The sequence below is a fragment of the Larus michahellis genome, chromosome 5 (genome assembly GCF_964199755.1).
Source record: "Larus michahellis chromosome 5, bLarMic1.1, whole genome shotgun sequence".
Lineage (NCBI taxonomy): Eukaryota > Metazoa > Chordata > Aves > Charadriiformes > Laridae > Larus > Larus michahellis.
In genome coordinates, this window is record NC_133900.1 from 14,133,625 (window position 1) to 14,150,116 (window position 16,492).

Sequence of the window (16,492 nt, forward strand, 5' to 3'; positions counted from 1 at the left end):
CCACAGCCATAGTTTTTATTCCCTAGAAACACTGAAGTACCCTGATGAAAACAGCAGGGAACAGAACAGACGTTGGCAAAGTTACTTCTTCATCACCCATGTTTGGCACACCTTGCAGTGGGACCTAGCTGATAGTCCTCACAAAGGCCTGGAAAAATAGGCATGTGCTCCCAAGGACACGCAGCACCCTTTGGCAGCGTGGCTTACTCGGGGACTGTAGTTCTCCGCTACCTCTAACTAAAGGGCACAGTCAAGCCCACAGTTATTTTCCCTCCTTGCTCCAGAACGTGTGGTAGATTCTCCCATCCTCTATAGTGGTCTGCTTTGCTGTAGATGTTATTTGGGAGACAGATTCAGGTGGTACCAGCTTTTCATCTGTGTTTGTACGGTGTTGGATTTTTTTTTTCCCTACCTTCTGCTCTCCCGCCCCCCCCCCCCCCCCCCCCCCCCCCCCCCCGGATGATGTTGGGAGTTTTGTTGTTTTGTAGTGATCTTGAAATATGTAAAATAGAGCAGAACATAACATAATCCCAAACATCTTTTAAGTTAATTTTTTGTTAGCTGACTAGATTTTGCATTGACAGGGTCTCTTTGAAAAGGAGCGTGAAGCAACTTATTAATGTTTGCACAGGTTCACCTCTTCTGCCACTCTCAGCATATAGCGTTTGCAGCACAGGTGGTAAGGCATGAGATCGAAAGACCTGGTACAATATATGACTTTGGTAGTTCCATATCTACAATATGTGACTTCGCACCCTACTACTCAGTTGTCTGTTATGTGTTAGCAGAACAGGTATTATTTATTGCCCTTCATCAAGTGTTTGGACCCCTGATGTTAGTGCTTATAGCATGGCCTGAACCAGTGGAATGTTTCAGTTCGTTGTTCTCTCTAGTAATCTGCTGGCCATTAGAGGAATTTGTTTGTATATTGGTAGTGTTACATGTAGTTGATATAAAACAAGAAAAAAAATAATTGACAAATGCATGTTTCTATACACCTGATTAAAAGTATTTCCATTTAGTGTGTACCAGGCTTTTTTGTAGTTTAATATTTTCATATGAAGAATATTAAAAACATAGCTTGATAGTGATTTTTTTTTTTAATTCTAAAATTATTATTTTAAATTTGAGGGGTTTCACAGAGATTGTGTTATTAAACCTTTCTCTTATAGCGTGGAAAATCCCTGCCAGCTGAGATGAATGCCCTTGCACACATTTCATGCCTCTCTGGATAACTTTGAACTTAATCCAGCCCTTGTTAGTGCAGGTGGGAAGTTCAAGGAGCTGACTGCCAAGAGACCACAGAGAAGAGAGATAACAGTATTACAAACGATGTAGGGGATGGACATCAGGATTGCCATGTGTTTTGTCTGCTCTGTGTTTTCATATATATTTCTAGACTTTCCACGCCATTTATTTTTCCTGTATTTCTTTTGTTTTCAATATGAGCTTATCCTAAGTGCTGACAACTCTCTGCTTCCTTAGCTTACTTCACTGTAGCCTAAAAATACAATATACTTGCAAGGTGGTGCTTGGCACTTTCTGATTGGATTTATATAATGCTTACTTTGTTTTTCTCTTTCCTTTTCCACAGTGTCTGTAGCTGACAAACTGAATACCGTCATTGTCATTTACCTGTTTCTTCCATTTAACCTTTTTGTGTATTTGCAGCACATCAGTTGCACTACAACATACTCCCTATTGTTTGGATTTAATACTTCTGTTTACTATAGCTTTTTGACACTGTGTTTCTCGGGGATGGACTAACACAGTTACAAGTGCAAAGTAGTTCACTGCCAGTAGTTGATCTGAACTAGAATACTGTTTCAAACTCCAATACTTGAAAACATATGTGGATTTCATGCTGTTTGGGGTTTTGCAGTCTATTTTAATCTCATGCCTTAGTGTTCCTTCTAAGTCAACACAGTTTTTCTTCTGAAGGCCTGTTTTACTTAGTCCCAAATTTAATTGTAAACTATTGTGGTGTGTTCTTGTTGTTTCTAAATATGCATTTGATACAACTAATTTTTGTAATAACCACTTTTTGTGGGCTGTCTTTGAAAACAAAAGAAAGCTCACCATTACTATATACATCAATAATTTTGCTGCACAAACAATGGAAAAAATGACAGATAATATATTTTAGGCCTCTAAAATCCAGGAGAAAGATTTTGATGTGTTTATTAATGGAAGTCAAGTGATTTTACCAAGAAGTGAAAACATGCATAAAAATTAAACATTTGATGGCCTTTTAATGTTGAGGAGATAAAAAAAAAATGTGATTTTTTTTTTTTTTTTAGTAGGGGTTGATGAAAACCAAAGTATAGTGGGAACCTGAAATAGTGACGATGGTTCTCCTTACTCTTCTACTTAGCAATGAATATTTTTATCACCGAACAGCTTTTTCAAGAAAATAGGGGTTTACATCTTTATTTTCTTTTTTTTTTTTCCCCCCAAATAGCTACAGGTATCTCAAAACACAGTACAAACTTTACTACATCAGGACACATGATGCTGTTGTCTTTGTGATAGATGTGTAGATACCTTTGTGAATGGTAGATACAGTACTACAGATGGGGAAATGAAGTCATAGAGAGGCGAGGTGTTGGGGTTTTTAAATGGTGATGTGACTCTTTGCTGTGGTTGTTAGTAAGAGATGGCATAGAAATCCTGACAGCTGTAACTGTAATGCAAACTGATTGGGTTGTGTGGGTGATAGATTATTGTTTCTACTCAGCTATTTGGTATTTTAAGCTTTTAGGCTGCATGGTGTTTGCCTCATGTGAGGAATGTAACATTCCTTTTTGTTGTTTTCAGCTTGCAGACAGTAGGCTGCATGCCACCTCCTGTGTCTTCTGCAGTGATTTTAACCAAAGCTGTTGGTGGAAATGAGGTGAGTTTTTGTTTTATTCTTGAATGCTTTTTTTTAATCAGAAGTTCAAGCAAATATTTGTTTATGATGAGCTTGTGTGGCAGAACACTGACTGTGATGTGATACTATTGTGATTTGTAAAAGCTTCGAGAATTAAAGCTTGGTTATTGTGTTGGTGTTAAACAAGGGAAATAGTGTTAATCTGATGGTATTGCTGAAACTGAAAGAAGCTCAGTTTTCTGGGGTGATAGAAAAGTTTCAGATGGAAATTGGTGTTAGGAGACTTCTGCTTGTTGCTGCACTGTAATTCCGAACCATATAATGTTCATATGCTATATACTGGTTATCTCATAGACCATAGGCTTTGTGGTGAAGAACTGCCCTTGCATCATGTTTGGATGGTGTTTAGTATTAACAGGCCCTATAGTAGGAGTTCCTCAAGTTTGTAGCTGCATATATAGCAAGTGATGATGGAGACACAAATCTTATGTTGTTATTTGTGACTGCATGAAATGAAAATTGTGGGAATGCGTAATTCTCTTATAATTATGCAATGCTAAGTTCTCAACAGGTAGGAAATGCCAGAACTGAAGTTGTTTGTGCAAACTCAATTTGGTCACGTTATATTTCTGCCTTAAAATGGCATATGCTGATGTCATTTCAGACTCTCCGTAAAACACTTGCTATTTTCAGGAAGACCAGTTAGCATTTAGGAATTTAATCCATGTGTGCTAATTAATGAGGTTGTTTCCTTTAGATTTGCTTCCTCATAACTGCTGAGGGTGGATGAGACTTAGTAGGTGAGGAAGGGAGAGAATAACACTGAAAGAGGTTGTTTTTAGAGGTAGCACTGTTGGGGTGCTGTTCTGGAGGGTTAGAGCCAAATCTTAATTCAGCCATAGAGCTCCTGTGTGAGGCTGGGCGAGTCATTCAGCACATTTTTTAAATATGGCCATTAGTTGTGTACTTCTCATTTTCTGAGTTCAAACTCTTGGGACCGATTAATGTCAGCTTTGAAAACACATGATAGCACTGAAATAGATTGAAGTTGTACTTTGTACTGACAAAGTGCTGTTTAATTGCTCTGTCCTCTGAAGAGAGACCCAAAGCATTTCAAGTCAAGCATCTCTAATTACGGGCAATCCTGATGCACATCGCTGTCTCCCAGTTTGCTACCTGAAAACAAGAATCATAAAATTGTCTGATGGAGGTGCTGTGGAGTAGTTAGTATAAGGAAATAATTTAGGTATGTAGTAGTGATCAACAGAGAAATGAGAATTTTTTTAATTATTGCTCTAGATGTAGGTGCTGTAAATTATACAAAGGTGCCACATAGTGAACAGTGAGGATGAAATGAAGTATGGAATGAGTGCTTATTCAGTGTTGGCACCGTCTGTCCTATCCTTAGAACAAGGAAAAGATCCTCTGGAAAAAAAGCTGTGATTGGTTAGTTAAAAGCAATATCATACAGTATTTGGGTGCAGGAGGGAGAGAAGTACTTTAGTTGCTTCATCATTAGAGTTCACCTTTTTATGGTAATATTATTCTGGGGTGGTGTGTGTGTGTGTGTATTTTATACCAGCTGAAAACAGAAACTTTTTGTCATGTGAGGCTTATATAAGTAATTGTATAAATCACTGGCAAAGTAAAACTTGAACCTGGAGGGTTCCTGGAGGAATGTAAAAATGCATACCTTGTTCGTGACTTTTGCAGATAGCTGCTGACAGCAGAGAGAAACTGAATCAAGAATTGGGTCTTGGGAATTGGCAGTTCTCAGTCAGGCTGTAGGAAGGTGTACAAAAGAGAAACACCCTTTAAACACGCTCAGTGTGGACAAAATGTGTGGCAAATTTATTGCCAAACTTGAGCAAGTTTCAATGCAAATGTTTTTTGGAATGTGATGCTTCTCTTGTCATTCAGACTATTGTTAATTTTTCTTTTAAAGAACAGCAAATCACATCCCTCATGCTAGACTGTCTTATATCTCTCCTTCCCAAATTTCACCTAAGCTATTATCGATACATTTCTCTTTCTGACATGAGCAGAACAGTGCAATTTTTTCCCATTTTAATTTAAATCCATCCTGATATACGAAGAATTTAAACCTGGGAATCAACTGGAAATATAAGTGACTGTGCTGTGAGAGCATTTGTTCATAATAATGTCTCTTAAACTGCTTTTGCCTCGTCAAGCATGTATCCCTTACCTAGAGAAATTGATTTGTCTGAGGGTGTATCTACACTGCGTAATGTAATATGAAGATAAATGAGCTTACTCAGAAGCAATGTAGCGAGGAAGCTCCACGTGAGCTAATTAGTCTGAGAAGTGTCCTGCTGCTGGAGAGTACAGGCATACCCTCAATAAGTGCTCTGAAGACCTCTTTGGATTTCATGGAACACAGCACATGAGAGCTGTGGCAGTGACTCTTATCACAGTATAGAGGGTTTTAGGTTTCCTTTATCTAGGTAGAAGTGACTGTTGAATGTCAGTTTGGACTTGGGTTATTCTCAAAGAAGTATCAGGTACTATGGCATGGTAGTAGTAGTACTCACCTGGGGCTGAGGAAACATGGATGCTATTTTTATCTGTGTCATTAACCTGTTGGGTAAAAGTGTGGTATTGAGTGGGGTATTTTGTCTCTGAGGTTAACAGTAATGGATAATGGCAACTTTGTGAAGTGTTTGAAGATCAATGCTGAAAAGCCTTATGTAAGATCTATATTTTATTGTTCTGGGTCAGGGTGATTAAGTATTTGGTCAAATGCTTAGAAAGAGAGTCTACAACATAAGAAGCTGCTTGGATGGGGGATTTTGCTGCATATCAATTGGAAAATTCAATTGTGAGATGATAAAAGGAAGATGGTTTTGTTAATCTTACAAAGATCTATTTTTTTAACTGATACATGCCTGAGGGCACAAAACAAAATGTTCTGCTTTTGTTGGCTAAGGAAGATGTGATCACCAAAGCTGATACTAAGAATTCTGATTAAACTGCGTTCATTGTTGAAAAAGTTATTGTTCAGGGATTGTAAATACAAAACCAGGTAAGCTAAAAATCTTTAACTGTCAGTGTTTAATAACAACTATACAGTCTACTGGTGTTTGTTTTTCCTGGTGGTTCAAACAAGTGGTATATCAAAAAAGTGTACCTAAGCTTTAATTCCTCTTGATCTATGTATAAGAATAAAACAGCTGAGCAGTTACTCAAGAGTGCTAGTGTAAAATTGTCCAAAGTAAAAATAATTCTTCCTTCTTCCTATACATTGTTTGATCACCAACCCTGTGATCTATGTGGCTTTCAAATTTATAGTCCTAGCAGCTGTTAGTCATACCTTCCAAACTCTACCGTGTTAGCTATTCATATTTCTTTGCAGTATGCCTGGTAGATGGGCAGGTGGGGGCTCTTTTTGATGATTGGGGCATTCCAGAGGAAATAAATCTTTATCAAAAGCCCTTTGGCAGCAGTAGCCTTTCATTAATAAGGGAAGACAAACAAGTCAGTTAACACCTTTGCTTGCTGTAGCCGTGGCATTATGGTGGGGAGGAGCATTATATCTGGAAGCCAGAAGGCTTCCAAGTCTTTTGATATTTGAGGGTGAAAATTAACATCTTCACTTAGCTCTGATGCGCAAGTGGTTTGGTGGCTTGTTTTGGGGGACTGGAAAGAGCATTCTTCACAAGTCATAAGGGTTATAGGGGGGAAAAGATCTCTGTGACTTTATAAGAAAAAAATGGGAAGACAGCAAAGAGGTAATCAGACTGAAAACCAGTATCAGATTTTGTAGGTGTATTGGATATTTTTTGCTGTAATCATTGGAGGAGACATCCAGTGTTGGCACTAGCAGAGTGGAAGAACAAAAGATTCTAGCTGCAGAGAAAATAATGGAGTGACTAGTTTGCTCTCAGTACTGCTTGTTACATGAGACTTAAGACAGGCTTTTCAAATCCCATTTCCTTATGTATCGCCATTGATGGCAGTGGCAGCAGCAGAGGTGTTTAGCTGTTCCAGACAGTGTTTCTGTATTGCTTCAGAATAACTTGTGTGCTAGCAGTGATACAGGTACCATGTTTTGAAAACGTCTGATGTGTGGCATTGGAAGATATTTACCTGTGGCTGTTGGAAGAAGATATGGCAGAGATTAAAATTTCTGTCCATAGCTCTGTCTATGTAATTCGGACTAGCTAGGAGCTAGTATCATTCTAGTCAGAGAGGTGTTGGGAAAAAGGAGATGTCATCAGTGGGGAGGGAGACTTTCAGTGCTCTCTGAAAATGAAGATGATTTATGGCTGTTCTGTCTTTTGTTTTGGTGGAAGTAGCTGTTCTTGATGTGATGTGCAGAAATACAGCTTGTCTAGTAGGGCTAGATTCACTTACTTTTCTTCAGCTCCTCTCCCTGGTCTCTGTATGATGTGTGGTTTGTTCTCTCAGCTCTTTCAACTCTTATTTCTTCTGTCTGTTTCTCCTTCTTCACCTTGCTTTTCCATCATTCCCTTTTTGATCTCTTCCTGTATGATGTTACTTCCATTAACCCTGTAAAGAACTTTCTAAAACAGCCTGTTCCTAGCTTTTGTCACAAATACATTTAGTTCATTAGCAAAGCCAGTTTCAAGTACTGAATTTAATTTGAGGCATATGAAGCCCTATGTGAACGAAAAAATGTTCATATGTACACTGGCAAAAAAATAAAGAGGGATCACCATGAGAAATCAAAATCTAATTTTTAATTTGGTGATATTTTCTCAATTACTTAGTTGTTTCTGTCATCAGTAACACTGAAGAAGTCTCTTGATCTGTGAAGAGGACAGTCCGTGTAGTTAAAAAAAACAGGAATGAAAACCAGAAGGCCTCACTTCTGTTCTTGGCTCTTGTTGAGCCGTGAAGGGTCAGGATTTTGATGACATTATAGCGTCTGACAGCACAGAAGGGTTTTTGTGTCTTTTTTTTTCCAAAAAGTCTTGTCTTGTAGCTTTTCAATGAAAATATAAGCGCCATTTCTTTAAAAGTCTGCTTCTAGCTATCCATTTCTGCGAGAGAGAGACAAATAAATATGTCAGCATTTCAAGGTGCTGTAAAGACAAACCTATTAAAAGCTCGGAGATCCTCAGACAGAAATGCTGTAGAGATGCCAGATACTACTACAAAGTATTCAGACAGCAAATGTCGTACTCTCCTTAAGAATCAAAGTAATGAAGAAAAGAAATTGAAAATTAGATCTATAAGTCTATTATCAGTTTGGGAGAAAAAACAATTTGGGATGACTTTTATGGCAGCTTAATGACATATTTTTGAAACGTGTAACATAACAGGCAAGAGCTGTGATGGAATTGTACAGATAAATCGTGGCAGACAGTTCATTTTATTGAAGAATACTTTGGCTATTTTGCTATCTCATACACAACAAAACCATTGAGGTTTTTTTTGTTCAGTTAAGCTGTAGCTTGTACAAAATGTCTTAATCAAGGTGCTGTTTCATTTTTTTGCAACTTTCATGTGGATCTGCTATACCTTTTGTAAAACAGGATTTTTGAAATATAAAATAGACAGTAATGAAGAAGGCTGGAAAGGTATTTATGAAATAAGATGTAAAGAAAGAGTTCTAGTATTGATTTTTAGATTTGTGTTTTGAAGATGTAGATGTAGAACATAAACCAATATAAATTTGCAAGGTCCACAGCTAGTCTTTCTGGAAAAGAATCAAGGGAGAGTAGTAACATTTTGCCAGCAAATTCTATGCAATAGTTTTAACTGATATTTTAAAATAAAGAGCATACAAGTACTTACTGAGAAATGAACACTGGAAATTTCCTCTGTTAGTGAGTGGTGGCTTTTTTTAAGTAAAAGCAAAAAAGTGAACCCTAACACTACTGTAAAGTCACAGGAAAGATATCGATTTCTCTAAAAATATCTGAAGTTCTTTGAACTGTGTATACATGTACATTAACCTTTTAAAAAACAAAATAAAATGAATGAAAAAAAAAAGTACAAGCTCTAATGGTTTGTGATTCATACACTGATGCACCACTGTACCAAGAGTGTTTACCCTTGGAAGGTAACTAATGAACATTATGAAACAAAATCGTTTAAGATCTTCAAATAAACTCTACATGTCATGATGTTTCGATGTCTTCTATAATATAGTTTTTTATTCTCTAAATATAAGTCAAAATTTACAGTAGTGTGGTCTAAAATTTTACTTCCAAATTGCACTTCAAATATTCGTATTTTTAGGTTTTATTTATGGAAGGGTATGTAATTTCATTCTATTGTTTTAAAATTTGATACTGTAAAAGGAAAAAACCTGTAATGATTTTTTTTTTTTCATTTCCTATGTAATAAACTTTGTCTGCCCACACCAATTAAATAGTTCTAAATGAAAATGTAACTAATTATACCATTAGATACGACACCAAAGTCTCTGGGTGGGTATGTGGGTGTCATAGGACAAATTTAGGGAAGATGTCTGTACTTCACACGTACAAATGTAAAGAATTAACTGTGTCAGCTTAGGCCTTGTATGTGCGTAGGAGCTGTTGTGCTATTAAATTCACCCACTCTATTCTAGTATTACAGTCTAATTTTTTATGTATCCTAAGAGTTTACTTTTCTTCTATCATTACTGTGCTCTGAGCAGATGGTTTTTATTGAACTATTTATTGACACTTAGGGGTTTTTCCTTCCCTGAGTGGTGACTGCATTTTATATCCATCAATGCATAGGAGTAGCCCAAATTATTACTTACAATATGAATTTCATGACTATAATGTGTCCCAGTCATGCAGCTCCATTAGATAACTCTAGACTTCCTCATCATCTTCTCAAATCTTTTATAACCCAAAGCAATTGTGGAATCTTCTTATTTTTTTTTTCCCCTCGTCTATCACTGTTCTCCTTCCATTTATCACTAATAGTTCTAATACAGATCCACTATTAAAACTGTTCAGAATGGAAGGAATTTTCAAAGGCATTCGTCTCTGCTCTTAATTTCAGTGGAAGGAAATTCAGGCTAACAGGGAGACTTCTGAATTCCCCATATTCAAGCCCTTCACCCCCAAACTCCTTAATTCGGTTTGTATAAAGTTTCAGATTCTCCCAATACCTTTGAAAAGCAACCGATTTACTACCCTAAGATACCAGTGGTTGAGTTAGACTTTTGATAAAAGATTTTTGTTCCTGGTTACCACTACCTCTAACTCAGGGTCTTTCATATGGCTCATAAGGTGTCCAGTGGAAAAAGCCCCTCTCCTACACTCCTGGGAGTGTAAGAGATTTGGGAAGTGCAAGAAAATATATTAAATCTCTTAACTGCACAACTTTATGTACTGTTAGATGTATGACACAGAACTCGAAGCCTTGTGTTCAGCCTTCCCAGATCTGTGTTCCTTGTAGCAGCTCTGCTGTAATCTAGAAGGCTGTAAAATTATCTGTTTAAATTATGTTAAACTGCTTGGGCTGTGGTTGGAATCTACCTGGATTCATCATAGCGTGTTTGCCCAACTGTCCTAGATCTGACTTTAACCAGAGTGTTTTCAGAGGCTTTGCTGTTGCTATTCTACAGTACTTGACTGGAGAGACCAGTTTTTTTGTCTGCTGTGGGACATTCAGTGACCCTGAAAGCTGTTTGTGGCATAAAGAAGCCAGGACAGAAGAGTCTTGCTCTCACGCTTGACAAAAATGGCCTTTTAAAGCAAGGTGATTTTGTATTTGTCTTGGTCTGCAGGTTAATTCAGTGTAAAATTACAGTGTGCAAGAGCTTCCTTTATTTAGCAGGGAGTGCTGTATGAAACGTGTTGCCTATGCAGAGCAAGCATTTTCAACTGTTTGAACAAATGGGTAATGCTTCTGTTAAAATATTTGCAGAGAGTGGAACCTACTGGCCCCCTACAATTCAGCGTCTGTACTCTGTGGTGTTTAATCTTTACGGCTATTTGAAAGAGAGATTGCAGGTATTTTATAGCGAGGGAAATGCGTTACCTGCTCTCCCTTCCTCAGCCTTTGAAAGGAAAGGGTATCTTTTGGAGAGCAGTGAAGACTGGAAATATTATTCTGTAGGTGACAGCTTCAAAAAATTACAAGTGATTTGTTTGCAGTGGAGCGTTTTATGCAGTTTTAATTCCATTGAATGCCTGTGTGATGCTGGCACTCACTGTGTAAGGGTCATTTTCTAATGACTTTCTTCTGGCAGAGCAGTGCAGATGTTTGCTGGCACTGAAATCCAGCAACACGCTTCTGGTTCTGCTGTCCCTCACCTGTTGGCTTACAACGCAAACGCTAATTTAATGTTAATCTTAATAGTAAGTGAAGTGTTTAATCATTGCATGTGTTAGGATTGGTTTTAAATCACTGATACAGCAGAACAGAAGCTATTCGGCTTTGTTGCTTGCAAGTGGTTTATTTTCTACCAGGAACAATAAAGGTGGTTCATTTGATGCCTGTTGACGTGTTCACCTGTCTCTGTGGTCCTGGACCCTCTTGCACGAAGGGATACTACTGCAAATGGTTTAGTATGGCTGTTGGGGGCCCCAGCGTTGTGACTAGGAATGAAAACATGGATTTATAAAACTAACAAAAGCTAATATGCAACAGTATGGATTGTCAAAAATTGAATTAATTCAGTATTTCTTTCTAAAAAGAACATGTGGAATGGTGACGTGTAAAGGATCGCTAACACTTTGAAATCTGAAAAATACCTTTTACATAATGACTGTTTGCGGCTCACTGCAGATGAATCAAAATTAAACATGTCTATTGAGAAGACAAAATGCCCTTTAGGAATTAGTAGAGGAAAGCGTTACGGTTCTTGAAATGTGCAAGTTTGGAACACTGGCTTGTGAAGAGATGTTACGCTGTTTCTCATTTCTTAAATTTGTCCTTTGTGTGTTAAACCTTCAGAATATTTCACTTGAGAAAGTTTTTGTTTTTATCCAAGCGTGTTTTTATCTGGTGTGAATATATTTGCTTAGTGACTAATAATAATATATAGAAAGAAACCAATCTCACTTGCAAATTCAATATTTCTGTAATCTGTTTTCTTTAGCTGTCTTTTTGGGTGTGCGATATTAAGTCCTGATTTGTGCAAATCGTAGCTGCAAAACGTGAAGCAGGATTTTCAGTTAAAATTACTATTATCTTTAAATTTCAATCTTTTTCAAGGAAATTAAATTGATTTTATTATCCTTTTTTCATCATTATGATTATGAAAGAACACCATGAAGGTTTTTGTCTTCTAAATTGTTTGTCAAATGATTACATTCAATACATCTTCAGAAAAAGTGTTTTACATTCTATGAGGAAAATCTTACCTGCGTGAAGAGACGGAACAAATTTCTAGATTCCTTTATTTATATAAAAATAAACAAGCCCAAATGTATTTAAAAATGTCTTTATAGAACTCTTATGAGATGATAGGATTTTTTTTAAAGTGTTTCCAGTTTGTATTTTTCTTTTAAGCTTTTTGTTTATTTGTTAGTTAGAGCAATTGGCAAAAAATGTGGAGAGCATTAGAGCAGCAAATTTTCTCTAATTTCAAAGCATTATTTAGGCTCCAGTTTCTGGAAAATATTGGTCGTATTATGAAGTCTGAAAACAACAAGCTGCTGGTAAACTGTTTCTGGACGTGTTGAAGAAAAGCCACGTGTCTCCTGGGAACACTTTTTTCAGACATGCAGTTCCCACAGCTGGGTGCTTTCCTGCTCAGCTAGGATTTTTGCAGATCTTCCCGTGTGCATATGGCCTTTTCTGTCTGAAATCCACTACTGCTGCTGCCACTTCTAAATTAGCAAGAACGAAGGGGAAACAACACCGCTCAGAGTAGCTGTAGCAGAGGCTTAAACACTTGTACTCATGTGGGAAACCCCTATGAGAAGATGGTAGTGTTTAGGAAATCTTTAGGAGCCAGGAGGCTGGCAAAGCAGATCCAGAGAGGCGATTCTCCCCTTCTACTCTGCTCTCGTGGGACCCCACCTGGAGTGCTGTGTCCAGCTCTGGAGCCCTCAGCGCAAGAGGGACTTGGACCTGTTGGAGTGGGTCCAGAGGAGGGCCACGAGGATGATGAGAGGGCTGGAGCACCTCTTCTATGAAGACAGGCTGAGAGAGTTGTGGTTGTTCACACTGGAGAAGGCTCTGGGAGGACTTTATAGCGGCCTTCCAGTACCTGAAGGGGACCTATAAGAAACCTGGGGAGGGGCTGTTTGCAAGGGCATGTAGTGATAGGATGAGGGGCAATGGTTTTAAACTAGAGCAGGGTTGGTTTAGATCAGACATTAGGAAGAAGTTCTTTTGTTTAATATCTTTATCAATGATCTGGATGAGGGGATTGAGTGCACCCTCAGTAAGTTTGCAGACGACACCAAACTAGGTGGGAGCGTTGTTCTGCTTGAGGGTAGGAGGGTTCTACAGAGGGACCTGGACAGGCTGGATCAGTGGGCCAAGGCCAACTGTATGAGGTTTAATAAGGCCAAGTGCCGGGTCCTGCATTTTGGTCACAACCCCAAACAACACTACAGGCTTGGGGAAGCGCGGCTGGAAAGCTGCCCAGCAGAAAAGGACCTGGGGGTGCTGGTGGACGGCCAGCTTAGCATGAGCCAGCAGTGTGCCCAGGTGGCCAAGAGGCCAACAGCATTCTGGCTTGTATCAGGAATAGCATGGCCAGCAGGAGTAGGGAAGCGATCGTGCCTCTGTACTCAACACTGGTGAGGCCTCACCTCGAGTGCTGTGTTCAGTTCTGGGCCCCTCTGTACAAGAGGGACATTGAAGTGCTGGAGCGTGTCCAGAGGAGAGCTACCAGGCTGGTGAGGGATCTGGAGACCAGGTCATATGAGGAGGGGCTGAGGGAGCTGGGCATGTTTAGCTTGGAGAAGAGGAGGCTGAGGGGAGACCTCAGCCCTCTACAGCTACCTGAAAGGAGGTTGTAGAGAGGTGGGTGTTGGCCTCTTCTCCCAGCTGAAGAATGGCAGGACGAGAGGAAACGGCAGGGGAGGTTTAGATTAGGTATTAGGAAGAATTACTTTACTGAAAGAGTGGTTAGGCACTGGAACATCCTGCCCAGGGAGGTGGGTGAGTCACCATCCCTAGAGGTATTTAAGAAATGTCTAGATGTGGCACGTCAGGGCATGCTCTAGTGACAGAGATTGTAGGGGTTTGGGATTTTTTTGTGTGTGTGTGGTTGGACTCGATGATCTCAAAGGTCCTTTCCAACCATGAAGATTCTATGATTCCTTACAATGAGGGTGATGAGATACTGGAACAGGTTGCCCAGAGAGGTGGTGGAGGCCCCATCCCTGGAGACATTCAAGGCCAGGTGTGATGAGGCTCTGAGCAACCTGATCTAGTTGAAGATGTCCCTGCTTACTGCAGGGGGGGTCGGACTAGATGACCTTTAAAGGCCCCTTCCAACCCAACACATTCTATGATTCTAAAAGGAGCATTTATGAATTCACTGTACTATAGGTGCTCTGAAAGCACAACAGCCCTTATTATTCATCTGTGTGATGGTGGAGAAGTTGTTTTACAATTAAATATAATCTTTGCCAACCCATTTAGTACCTCATCATATCTATCTCTACCAAAAGCCACATTTCCAGGCAGTTTGCTTCTCTGACATTTCGGGTCCCCTTGCCAGCCTCAGCCTGACCTCTCAAGGTCTGTGCTGTCTGCCTCCCAATCCTGCCCTGCCTCAGGCTCTCCTGCGCATCCTCAGGGAGCTGGCACCAACTGCCTGGCCGCTCTGCGAGACAGTGCGAGGCAGAGGTGAAGTGGGAACCAGTAGGAGCCGTGGCCGTGCTTGGCAGCATGTTGTTATTCATTGATGTGCACTTAACAGTGTGAGCCAGTAGCTATGTTCTTTTTGAGTAGGGCTGCAAGCCAGTGCTTGGATTTAGGGTAAATAACATTTCTGAAGGAATTTTCCCCAAGATTCAGGGGAACAAAAAACTTGCCTTATATTGAGACGGATACAGTAGTTCTATATCTATTTAATTAAATCTATTTAATTTTAATAATAAAGGGATGTTTAGTAAGAAATATGCAAGCAAACAAAGAAGCTCGTGCGCTGCTTACCAACAAAGAAGTCAGCAGCCCAAACTGCTGACTTCTAAACTAAAGAGAATATTACTGTGTTTGAATTGAATTCTGTTTGAGCAGTAAGTCCAGAGCAACAGTGTATTTCCTGAATTAGTTTCCCAATTTACATGTATCACTTCTGTGAAATTTTGAAACTCCCTGTTCTAGCAGGTATTGCGGATTATTGCGGCAGGATTCCCCAAATGTTGAATTTCTAGTGTGTGGATGACTTAGCTTAGGTAGACCTTTTTGTTGTTATATTTTGTAATGATCTAAATTCATTTCGTTTGTTGATATTGTTGCAAAATATCTGCAATGTATATGGGGATGTATACTTTGATACAGACTGTGTGAGCATTTCATCTCCAACTGCATATCCAAAACCTTTTAAAAGGAAATCTCAATGAGCCCCATGGGGCAAAGTAAATTATTACATGTGGTGAACTCTTAAGTCATAGACCAAGGTCATGGCAGTGAGAGTGTATTTCAAAAAGGTTTTATCTGTGCTTGGAAAGCAAATGAAATCTCTCATCATTAACTTTAGTATTATAGTTATAAGAGGATTTTCATGAGAGGTGAAAGATCAAGTTCATGGCGGACATAATGGAGTCTGAAAAGTTCTTTCTCAGACATAATACTAGGGCGTGAAACATTCACTGAGGTTTTCACATTATCGATGGGGAGTTTACAGCCTCTAATCCGGATACTGAAGATCAGAATCATTGTAATTATTGCTATCTATTGTGGCTTTATTTCAGACTTTTCAGATGAAAAAAACCCTCTTTTTTTGTAATATTGTGAAGACTTTTAGAAAAATTTCGTAGCTTTGCGGCTGTGTCAGTCTCTGTCATAGCATACAGGCAATACCTTCCTTAGTTAATAACAACAATCTTTCTATAGAAATATAATTGAGTAAACTTGAATAATCTTCAGTCCCTAATGAATTAATCAAAGCACATGTGCATGCAGTGATATGGTGTCTCTGTCTTTATTTGTTGATAGTTCATGTAAACGAGAAAGAACAAATGTTGAAGGGAAACAGGGCAGAAAAGCATAAATAGAGCTAAGGATTTTAGTGACCCAGACTATTATCCTGTCAGTGGAAATGGATATTCATTTGTCTGTTCATTCAACAGGCTTTTAGATTTTGCTAGCCTGTTTGTGTGTGCATGCGTGCATTTCAGTGGTACCAAGGAGCAATGGAAATCTGCTCAGCAGTAGAGAGTCTGAACTCTGCGCCTGCATCTTGGGAATGGTTTTGCGAATATCCCTGCCAATAACAGCACTCGCTTTTTCGGAGTTTACAGTGCTCCATCTGTTTGCTTGTAGAAGTGTTGAAATTTGCCAGTGATGTGCTGCGTTTAAAAGCAGATTATTAAACAACCCTCGGCAAAAATGTATCCCTTCATATTTGTGCTTTCACTGTCATGAAGTTTATTACATTTACAGGAAAGTTTCAGCTGCTGTGATTTTATTCGAAGAGTCTGTTTAGTCCTGTTTTCATGCCATTTCACTTCTAGGTAAAATTTAAGGTTTCAGTGTTTTATTTTCTTAAATCCTTCC

The 16,492-nt window shown here is 39.0% G+C and overlaps 1 protein-coding gene across 3 annotated transcripts in view; it reads left to right on the forward strand.

Annotated features, from left to right (window-relative positions):
- The window catches only part of SLC10A7 (solute carrier family 10 member 7), a 151,209-nt gene that overhangs the window by 11,464 nt on the left and 123,253 nt on the right, over positions 1-16,492 (forward strand). For all 3 annotated transcript variants that reach the window (XM_074588848.1, XM_074588849.1, XM_074588850.1), the window contains one exon: positions 2,818-2,893. In XM_074588848.1, the coding sequence (XP_074444949.1) occupies positions 2,818-2,893 (76 nt within the window). The remainder of the gene's footprint in view (positions 1-2,817; positions 2,894-16,492) is intronic.